The sequence below is a fragment of the Balaenoptera acutorostrata genome, chromosome 3 (genome assembly GCF_949987535.1).
Source record: "Balaenoptera acutorostrata chromosome 3, mBalAcu1.1, whole genome shotgun sequence".
NCBI lineage: Eukaryota > Metazoa > Chordata > Mammalia > Artiodactyla > Balaenopteridae > Balaenoptera > Balaenoptera acutorostrata.
In genome coordinates, this window is record NC_080066.1 from 517,693 (window position 1) to 543,483 (window position 25,791).

Here is a 25,791-nt window from a genome sequence, read left to right on the forward strand (position 1 = left end):
TTATTTTTATTTTTATTTATTTATTTATTATTTTTGGCTGTGTTGGGTCTTCGTTTCTGTGCGAGGGCTTTCTCTAGTTGTGGCAAGCGGGGGCCACTCTTCATCGCGGTGCGCGGGCCTCTCACTGTCGCGGCCTCTCTTGTTGCGGAGCACAGGCTCCAGACGCGCAGGCTCAGTAATTGTGGCGCACGGGCCTAGTTGCTCCGCGGCCTGTGGGATCCTCCCAGACCAGGGCTCGAACCCGTGTCCCCTGCATTGGCAGGCAGACTCTCAACCACTGCCCCACCAGGGAAGCCCTCTAGATGTGTTTTTAATGTTAGTAAAACACAGCTAACCAGTGACTTTAACATTAGAAATAACTACTGTTTAAAGCTAAAGGATTTACACTATTATTTAAATTCTGTTCTTTGTTAGCCTTGATACCATTTCCTTGTTTCTATTATCCTCTTTTATAACCTCCTTTGAAAAGCAGTGAAGATGAATTGGTGTTTTACAAAACCGTAAAGTTCTCAGAAATGCCTTACCTTTTTATCGGAGAATCTTCCACTGGTATAATTTTCATCCTGTACAGGCTTTTCATTTCATATAAATTATTTACATTTAATTCAGTTAAGTTTATGATCTTCTCCAAATTATGAAAAACATACACAGTACTTAATATTTTTCAATAAAACCTTCCCTGCTCTTTAAAGCATTAAGTGAGATTGTCAGTTTACTGAGTGGATGCGTACAAAGCTATTTTCCTCGCTAGTTTTAGATGCTGGGGACGGTTAGTTCCCAAACATTGCAGCACACCAAGGTTACATATGTGATTCTTTTAAGTGGCTTCTAATGTTTCTATAACCTGATAAAATGCCATTAATCCTTTGTAGCCACTTTTTAAAAAGTATTGTTTGTGCTGAAAACAAGTTCAGAAATTCAAAGCAATTTTCTGTCAAGTAATATTATCCTTACATCAGCATAAACTAATTCTTTCAATAAAAGTGTTGGTGAATCCTATGAGGGAAATAAAACATCTAATTGTTTATACTTTGGAAATCCAAAAGTGAAAATCTCACTCATTGCTTATGTTTTTGTGATTTGCATTGTCTGGTACAGTGACAGTTACACGTTGTCTTCTCAGATGTTTGATAGTTTTAGGAGAAACTTGGAATGACCTCGGGATGCTCTCTCTCAGCCCAGCTGCTTAACTCTGAATTGTATTCCGTAGCAGTTTGTGAAATCAGCACATCTCCTCACAGCTCTCCCGTGGGTTGCAAGCAATCAAACAAACAAAACCATAGTGTCAGGACAGTTAGATTGGTTTAACAGAAAGGGAATTCTAAAGACATTCGTGAATGACTCTAAAAACGCACAACAGGAAGGCCATATCTTTATTAAAATCACCACAAATACAAAAGCATCGCCGATATATATATATATATATACACACACACACACACACAAGCCGTGTACATATATTCTCAAATTCCTGGAAAATTATCACAAATATATTGGCTTTACATGGCATATCCCTAAAATAGAACAAAAATACCCATACAATTTTTGGATGAACAGCACCCTTTGCATTTCTAAATTCCTGTGTTTTCAGACATTTGTTTGTAAAGGATTTGCTATGAAATGTTTCCCAGTTGAGGCCTCCTGGCCCTGGGAGTGACATGGCCTGTGTCGTGTAACATTTGGTAGCTTTAATGTCCGTTCAAGTTTCAAGTGTAGCTCGCCTTTTCTGTAGCAAGAGCCAACCTGCGAATGTTGGATATACAGCCAGCTGCGGCTTCCTGGAGATCCTGGTCAGGCGACCCCACCATATGCAGTAGAAGCTGCCACACACGGAGGAGCAGGGGGAGAAGGGAAATAAGAATAAAGCCATTAATCTGAACACGTAAAGTTAGGCTATAAGAATGATGTTAAATAGGAAATGCTTTTTTTTTTTTTTTTAACTTTGGGTTTATTTATTTATGGCTGTGTTGGGTCTTCGTTTCTGTGCGAGGGCTTTCTCTAGTTGCGGCGAGCGGGGGCCACTCTTCATCGCGGTGCGCGGGCCTCTCTCTATCGCGGCCTCTCTTGTTGCGGAGCACAGGCTCCAGACGCGCAGGCTCAGTAGTTGTGGCTCACGGGCCTAGTTGCTCCGCGGCATGTGGGATCTTCCCAGACCAGGGCTCGAACCCGTGTCCCCCGCATTGGCAGGCAGATTCTCAACCACTGCGCCACCAGGGAAGCCCCAGGAAATACTTTTTAAGTCACCAAAAAAAAGGCCGAGAAATTCCACTGTGGCAAATGCAAATATAAACGGTACTTAATCAGATGCAGGAATTTCTCATGAAATTCTTACCTTTTTATTTAATGGTGCTGAGCTAGACCTGTTTCTCCCTCCTTTCTTTGGTCATCTAACTGCTCGAAATTTCTGCTTTGAAATTTCTCTTGCATCCTTTGTGGCTTTTCCACCTCTGGAGACAAGCTAGCAGCATATCATGCCTAGACTGTTGGTGCATCCTCCGAGGCTTAATCTCCCTGCATTCCAGTCTACCCCATCGTGTCACAACCTAATTATATCAGCCCCTTAATAGAGACTTTCACTGACTCCCAATGCCAGCTAACTAGAGCCCAGTCTCTTAGCCTGTCCTTGAAGGATTTCTGTGCTCTGGCCTCAGTTTACCTTTCTAGCCATTCATCTTTCTCCTGTTCCATCCTGTACTCCAAGGTCACGCTTCGCCACTTCTTTTGCCTTGATTGTTGCCATCACTCTACCTAAAATGCCCTCCCATCTCCTTCTCTGACTCTCTGTTATCCACCCTTCGTGACCCAGCTAACTTTTCTACAAGGCCTCCATGGATTTCTGTCAAACAGAATGCCATTTCTCCCTCATCAGAACTCTCACAGTTGTTTGCTCAAATGTCTGTTGCTATACTTGTATTCTTCCCTTTTTCACAGACTTGTATTAATGCTTTTTGTCCTACTTTAGATGGTAAACTCTGGAAGAATCTTATAAAACCATAGAGCGCCTGATACACAGTAGATGCCAAATAAATATCAAGTAAATTAATTAGAACTTTTAAAATCTATCAATTATAATTCTAACTAATAGTTCTGATGAAAGATTTAAAATGTAATTTGAATTGAACATTTTTCATACAGTAGCCTTTGAGTACAAATGTGGATAATGTCATAGAATGAGGATGTCTTGATAAGGAAAGAAATATTGTAAAGAAAAATATTGTGTAACATCTTAAATATGGCAGGCTTAGGAGTCTGGCTTTTATTCTGCAGGTAATAAAAGGAAGTTGTTGAAGCACTTTAATCAGGAGAGTGACATGGTCATATTTGTATTTTAGAAAGATAAATTTTATGACAACTTAATAGAATAAGGACTGTGGAGAGAGGGGGCTGGTGGGAACTGCAACACATCAGGCCAGAGGCGATAAGAACTGAGTAAAGCAGAACCGGAAACAGCATGGAAGGAATGAGTTCAAGGGATATTTAGGGACTAAACTGTTCAACAGATGGCCCAAGGACAGCTGGTTATCCAAAGAGAAGAAAATGAAAATGTAATGTAAATGTATGTAATCTCATACATAAACATCCATTCCAGGTAGACTGATGACTTAAATAAGAAAGCAAAATGTGAAACATTTAGGAGGTTGTACAAGAGGAGACCTTGATCACACTGGGGTATTGAAGGGTGTCTGGCCTCTCCGTTTCTTGACCTCCTCATGTCAGTGATTTTCACCACACTTTAGCCCCCACTTCCAGGGTCACACCCTGGTTCTTATTTCTATTTTATTTTTATTTTTATTTTTATTTTTCATCACTCTCAACGGTCCAACCTCCAGACTCTTTGATTTGGCCATTGAACTTACTTGTTTGCTCTCATCATGACCTCTAGCCCACTGGCCTGTGTACTTTTTCTTAAACCATCTCCTGTCTTCACTTCCTCCATAACCAGTTTAGATTCTACAGTCCATCTTTTCATTCATTCTCTTACCAGTTTCTTAAACCTCCTTAAGCCAAAGAATAAGTTTAATCAGAGAAGTGAGAAAATGCAGAAGCAAAGGAAAACAGTCCAGCAAGACTAAATAAAAATAGTTTAGTCATTAAGCAAAGTCAAGGACCTTTAGTTCCTCTTCAAGGGCTATAGGTAATATTCTGAGCCATGTCCTGTGAGCCGTCCTGTAGGTACTTAAACGATCAAGATGACTCTGGTCAGACCACCGCGTGACCAATGTCAAGATGACCGTCAGAGCTGCCTGTGCTGTTTCTGCACAGAGCCCCCTCTCTCTGTCTATAAAAGCTCTTGCCCCCTGATTGTCAGGGCGGTGTGGGAGGGAGTAGGCCCTTGGACAGGGGTCCACCCTCCCCCCACCCCCAATCCGGTTACCAGCATCCAAAATAAAGCAAACTCTCCTTTCCACCAACCTTGCCTCTTTATTGGCTTTTGAGCGACAAGCAGACAGACCCCACTTTTGGTAACATCTTCTCTATAAAAACCATCCCCTGGCTCCTGTTGGTGGAGCCCTCCTAACCATTTTCAGTTTGGTGCCGCCTGATTTGAATCAATGTTTGCTCAAATAGACTCTTGTAAATGCCTCAGTTTATCTTTTAAGAGTGTTATTGAGAGTTTTTCTCCAGCATCATTCAGTAACCTAGGTGTAGGATGTAGGACAGAGGACATATATTATAGGATTGTGATTCATTTGAACAGCGATGCAGTCTGGGCTGGGCTGGAAGGGAAGTAAAACAGAAGTCTACTGATAATCTGGGAGAATTAGGAAGAGAGACTCAGCGAGGTAGGAAAACAGTGTCAGTGGGAATGAAGCATAGGAAGAAGTTGAAAAATAGGACATTATAGTCTGAGAATGGATTATTTGGAGTTTACGATTTATAGATAAGGTTGTCTTGAGAATTGACAAAGTCTGGGATGTGGCCATGGGAATATAGGTCAGTATAAGATTGTTACAGTTTTATACACACACACACACACACACACACACACGAACACACTTAATTTATATTCTCATTCTCTGCCTCTGTCTCTCTCTCTGCAGAAAGAGGAAATAGTGGAAAAGTGGAAGGAAGAACAGAGTAGTAGCCAGCTCTCCTGGGCTACTGCAGCGCGTAGCTTAAAAGTCCTTCTATAGCAGCTCACACTTGAACCCCTTTCCTAGCGCGCAACTTTCAACTCTTGATCTACAGTTTGGTATTTTTACCAATCTACTTATTTGTTTATGCCTCACCTTACTATTATATGAAAGCGATATGAAATTTAGACTGTCTCTTCTGAATGCGTATTTAGCACAGAAGTTCATCCACCACTTTTTTTTCACGCTCTCACAGATTTTAGTCTCCCACCTCATCGCTGTAACCTTCTGTTACCTTCATGTGCGGAGCGCTTGCTGTGAACGTGGGGAGCTCACGCTGCTGCATCATTACTAAATCATTAACTAAGAGCATCCCAGGCTTGACGTCGAGGGAGCCTAAATACTCCTCTGTTCTCAGGGGGGCCTGTTTTCCCCTTCGTTCTACTTTCCAATCTTCAAATTAGTTATTTTATCAAAACCAAACGTTCCAATCAGTTTCTCAGCAAATTATATAATCACTTGAGGGTTTTCTCCTTCCTTTTCCCAAGTACAATAGATGATTAATATGAGTTCATGAGTTCCCTCGTTGATTCCACTGTCTTATAAAATACAGCATTAACATTCTCCCACCAGTCTAAATCACTTTAATAGACAATATTTATTACTATATTAATTTTTAAAATTATAGTCATGTCATCATAATGAATAATGTCAGTTACCTGTGGATGTTTCTGGGCCCTGGATTAGGGGGCCTGATGCCACCTTAAAAGCTTGATTTCTACAAGCAAATGGGATGTAGAAAGGGTCCAGTGTCCAACTGCCCTGCATATGCTATTCAGAAAACTGGAGGACGATAGGGGCAGAGACTTGCTACGGAGAACTCACCTAAGCTTGCCTCACAGGGACAGCCTGCCTCACTCTGCTCTAGTCTGGGCCTCTCCCGCAGCAGTTTTTGTGGTTGTTTTTTTAAGTCTGGGGAGACGTGGAATGGAGCTCCAGCTGCGAACCCCAACTACCTGCCTGAGTGAGGAACTAGACGGCTCCTCACGCTGTTCAGCTCCTCTGTAGAAAATGCAGTGTCAAATAGGAGTCAAGGCCGTGGGCTATGAGGTTGCAGCTCCTTGGATTTGTATCCTGACTTCTCCACTTACTGGGCAAGTTACAGAACCTTTCAGCTCTGCCTTCTCATGTGTTTAATGGGATCACCTACCTCTGAGGGTCATCGTGAAGATGGACGAGACAGTACACACCTTTAAAAGTGCTTGACCACCTGTGTTCACAGGCTCTTGCGGTCTATATTTTGATCTTTTTACCCCCCCCCCCCCTTCCCCTCTTCCAGTTTTGTCTGATTGTTCCCTGAGGCCGTGTGTGAGGGGGGAAACTGGAGAAGCACAGGCAGGGAGATGTTACACCAGAAAGGGCAGAGGATTCCTTGTGGAGAGAAGCAACAACAGATGGGAAGGAAAGGGGAAAGGCAGAGAGAGAGGGCAGAGGATCCACCCGGTTTTGAAGAGAGGGTTTGGAGAGCTTGGAGTAGGGGGCTTATTGGGGAGCAACTTCAGAGAGAGAGAGATACTGAGTGGAACAAAGGTAGGAGACTTTAAAGAGCTTAACAGTACATGACTGTGCTCTCTAGCTTCAAGAGAGAGGGAAACCAGGATAACAGTTACTTTCAGTTGCTCCTGGGCGGCCAGGCTTGTGTGTCTCGGACTGCACGTCCCCATCACGAATGGACCATGGGAGCCTGCCTTCGTGCAGGCTATGCATTCGAATCCCGTAACCCAAGGGCCCAGCACAAAGTAAGTGCTCCGCAATCGCCATCCATTATCATGGTGATCTCTTCACCAGTTCCAAAGTCTGGTTCTGGCATTTATTCGTTGGAGCCCAGCCCTGGTTAGTTGGAGAAGAACAAGGAAGCAGGCATTTAGGCCCTGTGGTCCGTCTGCCCCTATCGCACTTGCTCCAGGCCCTCCCTTGTCTCTGGTTGACTCCGTGGGTACCGATGGTCCAGGCTTCACTTGGCCTCAGCCACTGCCACCGCTGCCTGGCACGGCTCCCTCGGAAAGCAGCCCATTGGCTGATGCCTGCCAAGAACGGGCCGGCGTTTTGCCCATGCTCCCCCCCAGAGCTGGGTGTTGTTCTGAGGTTCCCTCTCTAGCTTTCCAAGAGTCGGATGCATTTATTCCCAAGCCCTTGATGCCAGCTACATAATTTCACATCACCTAAACCAGCGCACAGTGAGTGTGAAACGTCTGGCATGCTGTTGGCACCTGTGTCTGTGACAGAGCCTGCGGCGTGCTGGCGGCCCCCAGAGTCTGCTGGACAGGGCTGCTGGGAGGGCATCATGCCCTGTGCCGTCACACACGCTATGTTAGAACACAGTGTTCCGTCAGTGCCAGTACCTTTTATGACCCAACTGCGAAAATGACTTTGCCTATTACGGAACTTCTACTCCTGAGTGCGTCAAAAGGACTACTGCTCTTCGGGGAATTAATTTTGCCTCAGTTTCTCGCTCTCACCATGAGGTTTCCTTCCGTATCCAACATGCTGGCGAGTGAATGTTTGGCCTAAAAGCTTGATCGGGGGGCCCAGCAGTCCAGTGTTTTAAACGACTAAAACGTAGACAAGGGTGAAAGGTTTAAAAATAGATGAAAGGAGAAAAGCGTGGCTTAGAAAGGTACATGTGGTAGAGGTGACAGCTGCCCCCTTAAACATGGCTTCAGTGACTCACTGGCCTCGGGCCACAGGCTACCTGATGTTTGTTCAGCGTGAAATGGTTTTATTAGCTACCAAGCTTACTGTGTGCCAGGCACTGGGATTTTTTCTTTGTTGGTTAATCTTATCCTGCTCTGGCCATTTTCCTTAGCCAGGAACGTTCTCAATCAAGGGTGCAGAGCTGGAAGTGTAACATTCTCTGCCCGCTGAAGGCAGGAAGGGCTTGATACTTGAGAGGCATCCCTAGGACCCTCTCTGGGTGATGCTGCTTTCTGAATTTATTTTCCCTGAACTTTATTTTGCCGTTAATGAATGCTACTCATTGCGTTGTTAATACCTCCAGAGGCTGTGTACCTAATGCTGCTTTACAAACTGAGTAAGGATGTGCGACTTTCCCAAACCATTATCTGAACAACATGTACTGTGTATGTGTCTTGGTTTTGAATTAGGCTCAGGAATATATGTTTTTCTTAAGAGCTTCACAAGCAAACTAGGGCACCCGGAGGAACGCTTTAAAACGACTATAAACAGCCACATAATGGAAACTTAGTGCAAAATCCTGCATTTGAGGGGCAGCTAGCAGAAAGGAAAGAGCAGCATGTTTTCAAATCACTAACACACACGGCAAGGGGAAGGTGGTATGTGATACTTTGCGGTCATGACTCAAAAGGAGTACTTTCCTTAGGAAGGTGAGATGCAAACTGGGTACAAGTGATTATGGAATTGGTATGCATTTTTTTTCCAGTATATATTTTTTTATTTGTAGACTTTTTCCAACTATAAAAACATTTTAAAATCTTATAAGGAGGAAAAACACCTCCGATTTACCTTTTTGAAGTGTTTGTTCCTTTCAAAAACTTTCCTCTTTTTCATCCTCCCCCTCCCCCAAACATACCCAGAGACCTTAAATTTATTGGGAGTTTCATATATACACTGAAGGAAAACCAAGCTCCCTTGCTTTAGAACTTAATTGCACAGAGCACTTTCAAACATCATTCAAACACTTAACTTTTCACAGCGTTGGTGTGAACGAGGACATGGGGAGGTGCACCGAGAGGGGTCTGCGGATTGGGCCCACGAGTACTTCTTGCAGTGGCAAAGGCTTTGATCACAAGGCACATGCCCTCAGAATGCAGCTGTGACCCGAGCTTCACATCCCCTGGAAGGTGAGACAAAGGTAGCAAGGGAATCGGAGTCTGCGTCCAATTTCTACTTTTACAGCTAACAGTTCATGACTTTATGTAATATTTCAGTTGTATGAAAAGTACCAATTTGAGTGATAACAGATTTTCTTGTGGTTTGACTTGACATTGTTCGGGCGAACCCAGGCTGGGAATAGGAGTTCTCCTTAGAGCCGGAGGAGCGCTGAAATACCTGCATACACGCCGAGCTCAGCGGGTTTTCCAGAAAACTCTGGCGTTCCCAGAGCTGATCTGAACCCTTCTTCTGCTGTCAGTTTCCCAGGCACTGAGGTGAGGTTTGCGCGACCCGGGAACGCACGAAGCCTCTGGGCCCTGTCCTCCGGGCTGGTGGCCTCCTGGCTGTCCGGCGGGCTGGGCTCTGCTGCAGAGACTCTGGGTGGGTCCCGACCCCAACTCTGCGCCTTGGTAACTCATTTCACGTGGCAGCTCCCCAGAGCCATGGGCCTCAAAACACGTTTTACATTTGCTGGTTGGGGCAAAACTTCTGATTCTGCTTTTCGGTGAAGTGAAGCAAGGAGCTTGCCTTTCCACGGTGTCTGCTTGCCTCTGGGTGACAGGAGCACGTGCCCTGTGATCCAAGGGCCGTGTCCACAGAGCTTGGGAGGGTCTGCTGGTTCCATCCGCTGCCCTCTCTGTGTAGACGTTCCTTCACACTGGAGTAGCTTTGTCCTCTGGTTTTCCCTCAAGTTGTCTTTACATGAGCCTTCCACTAGAGCGCTGTTGTGCCCAGATACACACACACACACACACACACACACACACACACACACACACACACACACACACACACACACACACACACGAGATTATAGAGTGTTGGGTCTGCTGTCCTGGGTGGGAGAAATAGGTCACATAAAAAGAGTGCTCTAACAGCCCTCTTCTACAGAATGCTAGAAATGGAGAATGACTTGGTTTCTGGCTGGATCAGGAGTTCATGGGACCCTGCTCTCTGCTAGAGGAAAAGGAGGCGACAAGTCTCTGCACGCCCTGGGCAGAAGCTCACACTGTCACTTGGAACAGCTTCAAGTCACTCTTCCATTTTTCTTCCTATCAAATATAAAAAACATTTGTGTCTACGGAGGTTTCCTGGATAAGAATGCCAAAGAAAAGATAGGGTAAGGATGGATAAAAAGACACACATGGACACGGTTGTTTAGAATTGCATTTTGCTATTGGGCAGATCAAAGTGACAAAGGTAATTCTCTCGAGTAAAAAAGAAAAAAGAATGTGGTCATAGATTATGGAAGGTAGTGGCTGTGAGTTCACACCTTGGGTTCAGACAGTCCGGTTTTGAGTCTTACATTCTTCTCACTGTGTAGACCTGGGGTAACTTTCCCTGAGACTCAGTTTTTGTTCTTTTCTTTTTTTTTTTTTCATTTGTGTAAGTACATGTTTTCGCTTTATTGTGGCATAATATTCCAAGTAGGATTTCTGCATGATACTTTTTTTTTGAATTTTATTTTATTTTTTTATACAGCAGGTTCTTATTAGTTATCCATTTTATACATATTAGTGTATATATGTCAATCCCAATCTCCCAATTCATCAAACCACCACCCCACCCTGCCACTTTCCCCCTTTGGTGTCCAAACGTTTGTTCTCTGCATCTGTGTCTCAATTTCTGCCCTGCAAACCGGTACATCTGTATCATTTTTCTATGTTCCACATATATGCGTTAATATATGATATTTGTTTTTCTCTTTCTGACTTACTTCACTCTGTATGACAGTCTCTAGAGCCATCTATGTCTCTACAAATGACCCGATTTCGTTCCTTTTTATGGCTGAGTAATATTCCATTGTATATATGTACCACATCTTCTTTGTCCATTCATCTGTTGATGGGCATTTAGGATGCTTCCATGCCCTGGCTATTGTAAACACTGCTGCAATGAACATTGGGGTACATGTGTATTTTTGAATTATGGTTTTCTCTGGGTATATGCCCAGTAGTGGGATTGCTGGGTCATATGGTAGTTCTATTTGTAGTTTTTTAAGGAACCTCCATACTGTTCTCCATAGTGGCTGTATCAATTTACATTCCCACCTACAGTGCCAGAGGGTTCCCTTTTCTGCACACCCTCTCCAGCATTTGTTGTGTGTAGATTTTCTGATGATGCCCATTCTAACTGGTGTGAGGTGATACCTCATTGTAGTTTTGATTTGCACTTCTCTAATAATTAGTGATGTTGAGCAGCTTTTCATGTGCTTCTTGGCCATCTGTATGTCTTCTGTGGAGAAATGTCTACTTACATCTTCTGCCCATTTTTGGATTGGGTGGTTTGTTTTTTTAATATTGAGCTGCATGAGTTGTTTATATATTTTGGAGATTAATGCTTTGTCCACTGATGCATTTGCAAATATTTTCTTCCATTCTGAGGGTTGTCTTTTCGTCTTGTTTGTAGTTTCCTTTGCTGTGCAAAAACCTTTAAATTTCATTATGTCCCATTTGTTTATTTTTGTTTTTATTTTCATTACTCTAGGAGGTGGATCAAAAAAAGATCTTGCTGTGATTTATGTCAAAGAGTGTTCTGCTTATGTTTTCCTCTAAGAGTTTTATAGTGTTCAGTCTTACATTTAGGTCTCTAATCCATTTTGAGTTTATTTTTGTGTATGGTGTTTGGGAGTGTTCTAATTTCATTCTTTTACATGTAGCTGTCCAGTTTTCCCAGCACCACTTATTGAAGAGACTGTCTTTTCTCCATTGTATATCCTTGCCTCCTTTGTCATAGATTAGTTGACCATCGGTGCGTGGGTTTACCTCTGGGCTTTCTATCTTGTTCCATTGATCTATGTTTCTGTGTTTGTGCCAGTACCCTATTGTTTTGATTACTGTAGCTTTGTAGTATAGTCTGAAGTCTGAGAGCCTGATACCTCCAGCTCCGTTTTTTTCCCTCAAGATTGCTTTGGCTATTTGGGGTCTTTTGTGTCTCCATACAAATTTTAAGATTTTTTGTTCTAGTTCTGTAAAAAATGCCATTGGTAATTTGATAGGAATTGCATTGAATCTGTAGATTGCTTTGGGTATTATATTCATTTTCACAATATTGATTCTTCCAATCCAAGAACATGTCATATCTCTCCATCTGTTTATTTCATCCTTAATTTCCTTATCAGTGTCTTATAGTTTTCTGCATACATGTCTTTTGTCTCCTTAGGTAGGTTTATTCCTAGGTATTTTATTCTTTTTGTTGCAGTGGTAAATGGCAGTGTTTCCTTAATTTCTCTTTCAGATTTTTCATCATTAGTGTATAGGGATGCAAGAGATTTCTGTGCATTAATTTTGTATCCTGCAACTTTACGAAATTCATTGATTAGCTCTAGTAGCTTTCTGGTGGCATCTTTAGAATTCTCTATGTATAGTATCATGTCATCTGCAAACAGTGACAGTTTTACTTCTTCCTTTCCAATTTGTATTCCTTTTATTTCTTTTTCTTCTTTGATTGCCGTGGCTAGGACTTCCAAAACTATGTTGAATAAGAGTGGCGAGAGCGGACATCCTTGTCTTGTTCCTGATCTTAGAGGAAATGCTTTCAGTTTTTCACCATTGAAAATGATGTTTGCTGTGGCCTTTATTATGTTGAGGTAGGTTCCCTCTATGCCAACTTTCTGGAGAGTTTTTATCATAAATGTGTGTTGGATTTTGTCAAAAGCTTTTTCTGCATCTATTGAGATGATCATATGATTTTTCTTCTTCAGTTTGTTAATATGGTGTATCACATTGATTGATTTGCATATATTGAAGAATCCTTGCATCCCTGGGATAAATCCCACTTGATCATGGTGTATGATCCTTTTAACGTGTTGTTGGATTCTGTTTGCTAGTATTTTGTTGAGGTTTTTTGCATCTATGTTCATGAGTGATATTGGTCTTTAATTTTCTTTTTTTGTAGTATCTTTGTCTGGTTTTGGTATCAGGGTGATGGTGGCCTCATAGAATGAGTTTGGGAGTGTTCCTTGGCCATTTTTTGAAAGAGTTTGAGAAGGATGGGTGTTAGCTCTTCTCCAAATTTTTGATAGAATTCACCTGTGAAGCCATCTGGTCCTGGACTTCTGTTTGTTGGAAGATTTTTAATCACAGTTTCAATTTCATTACTTGTGATTGGTCTGTTCATACTTTCTATTTCTTCCTGGTTCAGTCTTGGAAGATTATACCTTTCTAAGAATTTGTCCATTTCTTCCAGGTTGTCCATTTTATTGACGTAGAGTTGCTTGTAGTAGTCTCTTAGGATGCTTTGTATTTCTGCGGTGTCTGTTGTAACTTCTCCTTTTTCATTTCTAATTTTATTGATTTGAGTCCTTCCCTCTTTTTCTTGATGAGTCTGGCTAATGGTTTATCAATTTTGTTTATCTTCTCAAAGAACCAACTTTTAGTTTTATTGATCTTTGCTATTGTTTTTCCTTGTTTCTATTTCATTTATTTCTGCTCTGATCTTTGTGATTTCTTTCCTTCTACTAACTTTGGGTTTTGTTTGTTCTTCTTTCTCTAGTTCTTTTAGGTGTAAGGTTAGATTGTTTACTTGAGATGTTGTTTCTTGAGGTAGGATTGTATTGCTATAAACGTCCCTCTTAGAACTGCTTTTGCTGCCTCCCATAGGTTTTGGATCGTCGTGTTTTCATTGTCATTTGTCTCTAGGTATTTTTTGATTTCCTTTTTGATTTCTTCATTGATCTCTTGGTTATTTAGTAACATATTGTTTAGCCTCCATGTGTTTGTTTGTGTTTTTTACATTTTTTTCTCTGTAATTGATTTCTAATCTCATAGCATTATGGTCAGAAAAGATGCTTGATACGATTTCAATTTTCTTAAATTTACTGAGGCTTGATTTGTGACCCAAGATGTGATCTATCCTGGAGAATGTTCCATGCGCACTTGAGAAGAAAGTGTAATCTGCTGTTTTTGGATGGAATGTCCTATAAATATCAGTTAAATCTATCTGGTCTATTGTGTCATTTAAAGCTTATGTTTCCTTATTAATTTTCTCTTTGGATGATCTGTCCATTGGTGTAAGTGAGCTGTTAAAGTCCCCCACTATTATTGTGTTAGTGTCGATTTCCTCTTTTATAGGTGTTAGCAGTTGCCTTATGTATTGAGGTGATCCTATGTTGGGTGCATATATATTTATAATTGTTATATCTTCTTCTTGGATTGATCCCTTGATCATTATGTAGTGTCCTTCCTTGTCTCCTGTAACATTCTTTATTTTAAAGTGTATTTTATCTGATATGAGTATTGCTACTCCAGCTTTCTTTTGATTTCCATTTGCATGGAATATCTTTTTCCATCCCCTCACTTTCAGTCTGCATGTGTCCCTAGGTCTGAAGTGGGTCTCTTGTGGACAGCATATATATGGGTCTTGTTTTTGTATCCATTCAGTGAGCCTGTGTCTTTTGGTTGGAGCATTTAATACATTCACGTTTAAGGTAATTATCGATATGTATGTTCCTATGACCATTTTCTTAATTGTTTTGGGTTTGCTTTTGTAGGTCCTTTTATTCTCTTGTGTTTCCCACTTAGAGAAGTTCCATTAGCATTTGCTGTAGAGCTGGTTTGGTGGTGCTGAATTCTCTTAGCTTTTGCTTGTCTGTAAAGCTTTTGATTTCTCTATTGAATCTGAATGAGATCCTTGCCGGGTAGAGTAATCTTGGTTGTAGGTTCTTCCCTTTCATCACTTTAAATGTAATGTCACTCTCTTCTGGCCTGTACAGTTTCTGCTGAGAAATCAGCTGTTAACCTTATGGGAGTTCCCTTGTATGTTATTTGTCATTTTTCCCTTGCTGCTTTCAATAATTTTTCTTTGTCTTTAATTTTTGCCAGTTTGATTACTATGTGTCTTGGCGTGTTTCTCCTTGGGTTTATCCTGTATGGGACTCTCTGTGCTACCTGGACTTGGGTGGCTATTTCCTTTCCCATGTTAGGGAAGTTTTCGGCTATAATCTCTTCAAATATTTTCTCGGGTCCTTTCTCTCTCTCTTCTCCTTCTGGGATCCCTATCATGCAAATGTTGTTGTGTTTAATGTTGTCCCAGAGGTCTCTTAGGCTGTCTTCATTTGTTTTCATTCTTTTTTCTTTATTCTGTTCCACAGCAGTGAATTCCACCATTCTGTCTTCCAGGTCACTTATCCGTTCTTCTGCCTCAGTTATTCTGCTATTGATTCCTTCTAGTGTATTTTTCATTTCAGTTACTGTGTTATTCATCTCTGTTTGTTTGTTCTTTAATTCTTCTATGTCTGTTAAACATTTCCTGCATCTTCTCGATCTTTGCCTCCATTCTTTTTCTGAGGTCCTGGATCATCTTCACTATCATTATTCTGAAATCTTTTTCTGGAAGGTTACCTATCTCCACTTCATTTAGTTGTTTTTCTGGGGCTTTATCTTGTTCCTTCATCTGTTACATAGCCCTCTTCCTTTTCATCTTGTCTATCTTTCTGTGAATGTGGTTTTTGTTCCACAGGCTGCAGGACTGTAGTTCTTCTTGCTTCTGCTGTCTGCCCTCTGGTGGATGAGGCTATCTAAGAGGCTTGTGCTAGTTTCCTGATGGGATGGACTGGTGGTGGGTAGAGCTGGCTGTTCTCTGGTGGGCAGAGCTCAGTAAAACTTAATCCGCTTGTCTGCTGATGGGTGGGGCTGGGTTCCCTCCCTGTTGGTTGTTTGGCCTGAGGCGATCCAACACTGGAGCCCACAGGCTCTTTGATGGGGCTAATGGCGGACTCTGGGAGGGCTCACGCCAAGGAGTACTTCCCAGAACTTCTGCTGCCAGTGTCCTTGTCCTCATGGTGAGACACAGCCACCCCCACCTCTGCAGGAGACCCTCCAACACTAGCAGGTAGGTCTGGTTCAGTCTCCTATGGGGTCACTGCTCCTTCCCCTGGGTCCCGATGCACACATTACTTTGTGTGTGCCCTCCAAGAGTGGAGTCTCTGTTTCCCCAAGTCCTGTCGAAGTCCTATAATCAAATCCCGCTAGCCTTCAAAGTCTGATTCTCTAGGAATTCCTCCTCCCATTGCCGGACCCCCAGGTTGGGAAGCCTGATGTGGGGCTCAGAACCTTCACTCCAGTGGGTGGACTTCTGTGGTATAAGTGTTCTCCAGTCTGAGTCACCCACCCAGCGGTTATGGGATTTGATTTTATTGTGATTGCGCCCCTCCTACCATCTCATTTTGGCTTCTCCTTTTTCTTTGGATGTGGGGTATCTTTTTTGGTGAGTGCCAGTGTCTTCATCTCGATGATTGTTCAGCAGTTAGTTGTGATGCCGGTGCTCTTACAAGAGGGAGTGAGAGCATGTCCTTCTACTCTGCCATCTTCAAGCCTCAGTTTTCTTATCAGTAAAATTAGGATTTGCGGTAATGCCATTTTAATGGGATAGATGTGGGGATTCAATGAGATGATGAATGTAAAGTGCTTATACTACATGCTCATAAAGGATGATCCTTTTTATTACTATTGTTGTTGTCATGAATTGGAGGTTGTTTGTTGTTGAGTAGAGAGATTAAAATAAAATTTGCTGTTAGTTCACTTTCTCTGCTAGAGTTCCAATTGGACTGATCCAAATAAGCAATTTTCATCTAATTATATTGGAAATTAACGTTAACAGGAGGTTTGTGGTGTCCTGTTAAGTGAACAAGAGGATAAGGCAGGGAAGTTGCACTAACACAAGTCTGTGTTCATTCTAACACATGATGAGTTCTGTTCAGATTCGAGTCCCCTCCTGAGTCCGTCTCTAGTCCAGAAGGACATCAGACCCCCACGGATGAACAAAGGCATAAAGGAGATAATTAAAATGGGATAAATGCCTTGGATCTGGAATATATTTGCAATGGGAAATACGAGAAGTTGGATGAATATGGAAATGGTCAGTGGAATTTTAAATATTCACGGAAAGGTAAGGCTAAACTATAACACTTATTAATTTATATTATAAAAAAACAGAGCTCACCCACACCTCTTGTGTTATTAGAATAATTGAATAAAACTTCTCTACCTGCTTCCTGCAAAAGACTATCCTATAAACTCAGTTGCAAGGCTGGCCAGAACTCAAATGCGTTTTCACTCAAGTATTCTTCCTATTGGGTTGGAAGATGTTAAGGGTCACTCAGTCTAAGTGAAGGAAGGTGGAGAAGATGGTAGAGAAGGGAAATAAACTGATAATTTAATATTTTAAATTATTACTATTAACCTCTTCCCCTGCCTGACCTTTACAAGATGTGATAAGAAGAAGATAAGTGCCCAGCCTGCAACTGCTCTCAGAGGAAGGCAGGGGTGGGCTAGGAGAAGGTGCAATCTAGGATAAGACCATGGGGAATGGGCATGGGAGGCCCCCTGTGATGACCCCGAGTTTATTATTATCTGTAAGTTATATTTTTAAGGTTCTTGGAGCAAGGCCTGGCTCACAGTAACTGCTCTCCGATTGTTAGCCCTTAGTACTCTAGTAGAAAACACACTTCAGGAGCTGTACACTCATCCCAACACTAGTAACAAGTGACAGTGATGGAAAGTGTCTACAATTGGCTGGAACGACTGACCCTCTCAAGAAGAGGTCAGGCTGCTCCTGGGCAGTGGAGGCTGGGTCATGTGCATGAGCGCCTCTGTAGAAGTGAGGGCAGAGTTTCTCAGGAATGGGTCGGTGGGATCGAGTCTCTGAGTCCCTGTCAAGTTCTGCTTCTGTGATAGGTTCCAAGAGTCCTTTCTGGAGAAATCAGGGAGACCCGAGAGACAGGGCTCACAGTCCTTGGGGGCTCTGGTGGCTGGAATATAGGCCGGGTGCTGCAGAAGAAGGAAGAGACTGCTCTGTATTTCTGCTTTGAGTTCCACTATGGCTTTCCTCTGGTTCTTAGTAGCTCAAAGAATACTTTTGTGGGGTAAAATGATCTTGAAATAGAGCAGCCAGGAACTTCACCAATATGTGTTCAAACAAGACCAAGTATGAATTAGAATATGAGCTGGGCTTGTCAATATTCTATTTGAAGGTTTAGAAGACGTTTGAAAGATATTAAAAGGATAATCATATCCTCCAGTAGCTTCTTGAAAAATGTGCAAAGGAGGTAAACCTCTTAAGACTTACATGACTTCTTTCATACGTAATTTAAAAGTTTGCTTTGGTATAGAAATATAGGTTGGAAGTAATTTTTGAGGAGTTGGAAGAGTTTTGAAGGCAGTGCTCCATTTTCTTCTTGCTTCTGGTGTTACTGTTGAGAAGCCCAAAGTGATTCTTGATGTTTGGTTTGTGATCTCTCTCTCTTTCTCTCTCTTTCTTTCTCTTTTGAAGATTACAAAATCGTGTGTGTGTGTGTGTGTGTGTACTTAACATCCTGAAATTTTACAATGCTGTATCTCATCATAGGCCTGTTTTTATCCACTGTATACAGGCACCTGATAGGCCCTTTCAATCTAGTGGTTCATGCACTTCAGTTCTGGGAAATTCTCCAATTATTTCATTCCATTTCCTCCTCTCCGTTTTCTCAATTATCTCCTTCTGAAGCCAGTCTTCCAAAGTTACGTCTTTTGTATGGTTCTCTTTTTCTTAATGTTTCCTGTTTTCATTTCTTTATCTTTTTGCTCCACTTTCTGGGAGGTTTCTTTACCTTTATTTTCCAACTATTCTATTGAATTTGTGCTTCCTGAATGCTGTTTTTTGTTTTTTGTTTTTAATAGAGTCCTATTCTGGTTTCATGGATGTGTATACCTTTTATATCACTCTGAGGATGTTGATTTTTTTCTTCTCTGTGCTACACTTTGTTTCTTCCAAGGATTGATTTGTTTGTTTCTGTTTGTTTCAGATTATCTTACAGGTTCAAGACATCCTTTAGATGCAGTTACTCATTGGATGATTGGAGATTTTGAGTAGGTAGGTGGGGCTTGCTGACTTTGCGCTTTACTACAGGGTGATCGGGGTGGTCTCAGGGCCACTTAGAATGGTGCTCTCTATGAAGACACCAGATTGAAGGGGGCTGAAATGCAGCCCTCACTTACTTACCAGTTCGTGAACCCTGGTCAGAGGCTATGCCTTCCTGAAAGAAGGGATGCCTTTTTCCTCCCACAAAACTGTGATCTGCTTTTCAAGTCTGACATTAGCAAAGCTTCATCTACCCAGAGGAAATATCGTTTTCCAATTCACACAACAGTTTCCCACAGGCCAGCAGAGGCCCTGGGAAGGCTGGCTGAAGTTCTCCCCAGGTCAATATCTTGATAGCTTTTGTGTTGAGCTGGTCAAATTCTGCAAGAAAGAGCTTTTCAAACTCTAGCCAGCAGAGTAAAGGATTGGCTTCGAGAGATTTGTGAGCGAGCAGGACAGAGAGCCCCGTTCAGGGGAGCTTCATCTGCATCTTGGGTAGAGTAGCCACACCTCACAGTGGCTGCTGTCCTCCAGCCCAGAGACACTGTTTTACCCGCTGTAGACAGACGCTGGGCTGGGGACAGCAGTGGCTCTGCGGGAGTGGAGTTGGACAAGGGGCTCTAGCTTTCACCCGGTCTTCCTTATTGGAGCCTGCACCCTCAACCCTACCAAACAGTTCCAGAGGTACTTTTAGTACTACTAGTTCCTGATATTTTGAGGCTTCCACATTGTAAATTGGGTGTGGTCTCAGTTTTCCCCACGTTTGACTTTGCATTCTTATTCCTCAGATCTGCTGGGCAGTTGCCACTCTCCCACTGAATTTCAACATATACAAATTTATTATATTCTCCTCTGCAATTCTCCAACTTTCCTTGTCCCTGTTGGTATTTTTTTTTTTTCTTTAAGTTTCTTGAATGTAATGTTAGTAGACTTCAGAAGGAAGAAAAATTAAACTCAGGAGTTTAATTTGCTATCTTACTTGGAATAGTCCATAGGTTTCTTCCAGACTCTAAGAAAAATGCCCTCTTGTTATCAATTCTGGATACAGTGCCTGCATTTAACTTGTGTTTTCTCCCTTTAGGAAGAGATTGAAAGTCCATGTGGCTGTCTGTGTCCTATTGTTAAATCACTTTTGTGAAAGAATATTTAGAAGTAAGTTTTTTTGGAGACAAGTTATATGTGTGTATGTAAATATATATACATATATGCAGTCATCCTTCAGTATCCATAGGGGATTGGTTCCAGGACCTGCCACAGATATCAAAATCCACAGATGCTCAAGTCCCATAGTTGGTCCCCTGTATCTGTAGTTCCACATACATGGATTTAACCAACTATTGAAAAAAATCTGCAAATAAGTGGACCCACACAGTTCAAACCCATGTTGTTCAAAGTCAACTGTGTGTGTGTATACATATATATGATGAATATAAGTTGTACATATGATGTATATTATATCAAGGAGTGGAATGATGATAAAACTTAAGTCTCCAGCTCTGACCTGACCTCTGACCATTTGACTGCCTAGTTGACATCTCCACTTGGAAATAAAAATACACATTAAATTTTACATGGACAAAGCTGAACTCCTGATTCTCCCATCTGAAACCCGTTTTTTCACAGCCTCCCCATCTCGATTCATGTCAACTCATCTCTCCAGTTGCTTGGGCCAAAGACATTGGAGTGTCCTCAGCTTCCTCTTTTCTCATGGCCCTCATCCAAGACATGAACAAATCTGTTGGCTCCACCTTCAAAATGCACCCAGAGTTGGACCTCTTTTGACTACCTCCACAGCTGTGGTCTGAGTCAACTATTCTCTCTTGCCTGAACGTAATAATTAGGCCAAGTTTTTGACATGCAAAAAAGATCTGGGGCTGACTTTGAAGGTATAGCCTAGAGAAAACTAAATCACTCAGATTGGTAACTAACTTAGGAGAATCTTTCCTTCTTTTAAGAAGAAAAGGCAGAGAAGAGAAAAGACAAATGATCTGCTGGGAGAATGAGAGCCTAGGTCAGAAATGTTAAAGGGACTTCTTTAAGCTGAAAAGAAATGGTTCTAATTAATAACAAGAAAACATACCAAAATAAAAAATCTCACTGGAAAAGGTAAATATATAGTAAAGGTAATGAATCAGTCACATATAAAGCAAGTATGAAGGTTAAAGACAAAAGTAAAATTAAATAAAACTGCAATAATTAGTCAAGGGATGCATACAATTAAAAGATATAAAAGGTGACATACAAATATAAGACATGATGGGGGGAATAAAAAGTAAAGTTCTAGGATGTGTTCAAATTTAAGTTGTTATCAACTTAAAACAGACCATTACATACATACGATGTTATATGTGAACCTCATGGTAACCACGAGGCAAAAATTTATAGTGAATACACAAAAAGAAAAATGACAAAATAAGCTGAACATAACACTAAAGAAATGCATGAAACCACAAAGGAAGAGAGAAAGAGAAGAAGAAAGGAACAGAGAGAACTACAAACCAGAAACTACAAGCCAGAAAACAGCTAACAAAATGGCAGTAAATACATACCTAGCAATAATTACTTTAAGTGTAAATGGACTAAATGCTCCTGTTGAGGGGACTTCCCTGGCAGTCCAGTGATTCAGACTTCACCTTCCAATGCAGGGGGTGTGGGTTCAATCCCTGGACAGGGAGCTGAGAGCCCACATACCTCATGGTCAAAAAACCAAAACATTAAAACAGAAGCAATATTGTAACAAATTCAATAAGGACTTTAAAAATGGTCCATATAAAAAAATTAAAACATAAATAAAAATAAATGCTCCTATTGAAAGACACAGAGTGGCTGAAAACAAGACCCAACTATATGCTGTTTACAAGAGGCTCACTTTAGAAGTAAGGACACACACAGTGAAAGCAAAGGGATGGAGAAAGATATTCCATGCAAATGGAAATGAAAAGAAAGTTGGAGTAGCTATACTCATATCAGATAAAATAGACCTTAAAATAAAGACTGTAATAAAAGACAAAAAGGACATTACATAATGATAAAGGGGTTAATCTAGCAAGATCTAAACATTTATAAATATATATGCACCCAACATAGGAGCACCAGAATATTTAAAGTGAATATTAATGAGCCTAAAGGGAGAAATTGACAGCAATACAATAAGAGTAGGGGACTTTAACACCCCACTTACATCGATGGATAGATCATCCAGACAGAAAATCAATAAGGGAACATCAGCCATAAATGACATATGAGACCAGAGATTTAAAAGATTTATACAGAACATTCCATCCAAAAGCAGCAGAGTATACATTCTCAGTGCACATAGAGCATTCTCCAGGGTTGATCACATGTTAGGCCAGAAAACAAGTCTCAGGAAATTCAAGAAGGCTGAAGTCATATCAAGCATTTTTCTCTGATCACTATGGTATAAAACTAGAAATCATTTACAGGAAGAAAATTAAAAAACCATAAACATGGAGATTAAATAATATGCTACTGATCAATCAATGGGTCATTGAAGAAATCAAAGGAAAAAATTTAAAAATGCCTACAGACAAATGAAAACAGAAATATGATATACCAAAGTCTATGGGATGCAGCAAAAGCAGTTCTAAGAGGAGAGTTCATAATGATACAAGCCTACTTCAAGAAAGAAGACAAATTCCAAATAACTAATCCAACTTTACATCCAAAGCATCTAGAGAAAAGAAGAACAAATGAAGCCCAAAGTTAGTAGAAGGAAGGAAATAATAAAGATCAAAGCAAAAATAAATGAAATAGGGACTAAAAAGACAATAGAAAATATCAATGACACTAAGCTGGTTCTTTGAAAAGATAAACAAAATTGACAAAACATTAGCTAGATTCACCAAGAAAAAAAAAAAGAGAGCAGGCTTAAATAAATGAAATCAGAAATAAAAGAGAAGTAACAACTAATAGTAAAGAAATACAAAGGATCATAAGAGACAACTATGGAGAATTATACACCAACAATTGAACAACCTAGAAGAAATGGATATATTTCTAGAAACATACAATCTTCCAAGACTGAATCATGAAGAAATAGAAAATCTGAATAGCTTGATTACTAGTGAGAAGATTGAATCAGCAATCAAAAACCTCCCAACGAACAAAAGTCTAGGACCAGGTGGCTCACTAGCAAATTCTACCAAACATCCAAAGAAGATTTAATACCAATCCTTCTCAAACTATTCCCCAAAAAATGAAGAGGAAGAAACACTTCCAAACTCATTTTAAGAGGCCCTGATACCAAAACCAGAGAAGAATACCACAAAAAAATTACCGGCCAATATCCTTAATGAACATAGATGCAAAAATCCCCAACAAAATATTAGCAAACCGAATCCAACAACACATTGAAAGGATCATACACCATGATCAAGTGGGATTTATTCCAGGGATGCAAGGATGGTTCAACATCCACAAGTCAATGTGATTAACACATTAACAAAACAAAGGATAAAAAATATGATCATCTCAATAGATGCAGAAAAAGCATTTAACAAAATTCAATACCAATTTATGATAAAATGCTCAACAATGTGAATATTGAGGGAATGTACCTCAGCATAAATAAAGGCTATATATGACAAACCCACAGCTAACATCATACTCAATGGTGAAAAGCTCAAAGCTTTTCCTCTAAGATCAGGAACAAGACAAGGATACCCACTCTCATCACTTTTATCAACATAATAGTATTGCAAGTCCTAGCCACATCAGTTAGGCATGAAAAAGAAATAGAAGCCATCCAAATTGGAAAGGAAGAAGTAAAATTGTCGCTATTTGCATATGACATGATACCATATATAGAAAACCCTAAAGAGTCCAGCAAAAAAAAAAAAAAAATTTGTTAGTTAGAATAAATGAATTCAGTAAAGTTGCCAGATATAAAATCAATATACAGAAATCTGTTGTATTTCTATACACTAATAATGAACTATCAGAAAGAGAGATTAAGAAAACAATCCCATTTACAATTGTGTCAAAAAGAATAAAATACCCAGGGATAACTTCAGCCAAGGTGAAAGAATAACAGAATAACAGAGGCAGAAAGACGAATAACTGAGCTGGAAGACAAAATGGTGGAAATAACTGCCAAGGAGCAAAATAAAGAAAAAAGAATGAAAAGAATTGAAGACAATCTCAGAGACCTCTGGGACAACACTAAACGCACCAACATTCAAATTGTAGGGGTCCCAGAAGAAGAAGAGAAAAAGAAAGGGTCTGAGAAAATATTTGAAGAGATTATAGTCAAAAAATTCCCTAAGATGGGAAAGGAAATATTCACCCAAGTCAAGGAAGACACATATTAATCAAACTAACAAAGATTAAATTCAAAGAAAAAATATTAAAAGCAGTGAGGGACAAACAACAAATAACATAAAAAGGAATCTCCATAAGGTTATCAGATGACTTTTCAGCAGAAATTCTGCAGGCCAGAAGGGAGTGGTAGGATATACTTAAAGTGATGAAAGAGAAAAACCTACAACCAAGATTACTCTACCCAGCAAGGATCTCATTCAGATTCGACAGAGAAATCAGGAGCTTTTCAGACAAGCAAAAGCTAACAGCACCACCAAACCAGCTTTACAACAAATGCTAAAGAAACTTCTCTAGGTGGGAAACACAAGAGAAGAAAAAGACCCACAAAAGCAAACCCAAAACAACTAAGAAAATGGTAATAGGAACAAACATATGGATAATAACCTTGAATGTAAATGGATTAAATGCCCCAACCAAAAGACACAGACTGGCGGAATGGATAAATACAAGACCCATATATATGCTGTCTACAAGAGACCCACTTCAGACCTAGGGACACATACAGACTGAAGGTGAAGGGACGGAAAAAGATATTCCATGCAAATGGAAATCAAAAGAAAGCTGGAGTAGCAATACTCATATCAGATAAAATAGACTTTAAAATAAAGACTGTTATAAGAGATAAGGAGGGACACTACATAATGATCAAGGGATCAATCCAAGAAGAAAATACAACAATTATAAATGTTTATGCACCCAACATAGGAGCACCTCAATACATAAGGAAAATGCTAACAACCATGAAAGGAGAAATCGACAGTAACACAATAATAGTAGGGGACTTTAACACACCACTTACAACAATGGACAGATCATCCAAGAAGAAAATAAATAAGGAAACACAAGCTTTAAATGACACAATAGACCAGATAGATTTAATTGATATTTATAGAACATTCCACCCAAAAGTGGCAGAATACACTTCCTTCTCAAGTGCACATGGAACAGTCACCAGGATAGATCACATCTTGGGTCACAAATCAAGTCTTGGTAAATTTAAGAAAATTGAAATCATATCAAGCATCTTTTCTGACCACAATGCTATGAGATTGGAAATCAATTACAGGAAAAAAAAAACTGTAAAAACTACAAATACATGGAGGCTAAACAGTGCACTACTAAATAACCAAGAGATCACTGAAGAAATCAAAAAGAAATTTAAAAATACATAGAAACAAATGACAATGAAAACATGATGACCCAAAACCTATGGGACACAGCAAAAGCAGTTCTAAGAGGGAAGTTTATAGCAATTCAATTTCACCTCAAGAAACAAGAAAACTCTCAAATAAACAATCTATCCCTACAATTAAAACAACTAGAGAAAGAAGAACAAAGAAAATCTAAAGTCAGTAGAAGGAAAGAAATCATAAAAATTAGAGCAGAAATAAATGAAATAGAAATGAAGAAAACAATAGCAAAGATCTATAAAGCTAAAAGCTGGTTCTTTGAGAAGATAAACAAAATTGATAAACCCTTAGCCAGACTCATCAAGAAAAAAAAGGAGAGGATGCAAATCAATAAATTTAGAAATGAAAAAGGAGAAATCAAAACTGACACCACAGAAATACAAAGGATAATAAGAGACTACTACAAACAGCTTTATGCCAATAAAATGGACAACCTG

The 25,791-nt window shown here is 40.4% G+C and overlaps 1 protein-coding gene and 1 long non-coding RNA gene across 2 annotated transcripts in view; one reads left to right on the forward strand and one right to left on the reverse strand.

Annotated features, from left to right (window-relative positions):
* Positions 1 to 294: 294 nt before the first annotated feature.
* Positions 295 to 25,791, reverse strand: part of ODAD2 (outer dynein arm docking complex subunit 2) — a 243,746-nt gene continuing 218,249 nt past the window's right edge. Inside the window, exon 22 of the mRNA XM_057544609.1 lies at positions 295 to 1,820. Coding sequence (XP_057400592.1) covers positions 1,707 to 1,820 — 114 coding nt within the window. The 3' untranslated portion in view covers positions 295 to 1,706. The remainder of the gene's footprint in view (positions 1,821 to 25,791) is intronic.
* Positions 9,114 to 25,791, forward strand: part of LOC130707754 (uncharacterized) — a 36,618-nt gene continuing 19,940 nt past the window's right edge. The window contains exons 1-4 of the long non-coding RNA XR_009007776.1: positions 9,114 to 9,262; positions 16,687 to 16,874; positions 18,769 to 18,836; positions 19,906 to 19,976. This is a non-coding gene — a long non-coding RNA (uncharacterized LOC130707754). The remainder of the gene's footprint in view (positions 9,263 to 16,686; positions 16,875 to 18,768; positions 18,837 to 19,905; positions 19,977 to 25,791) is intronic.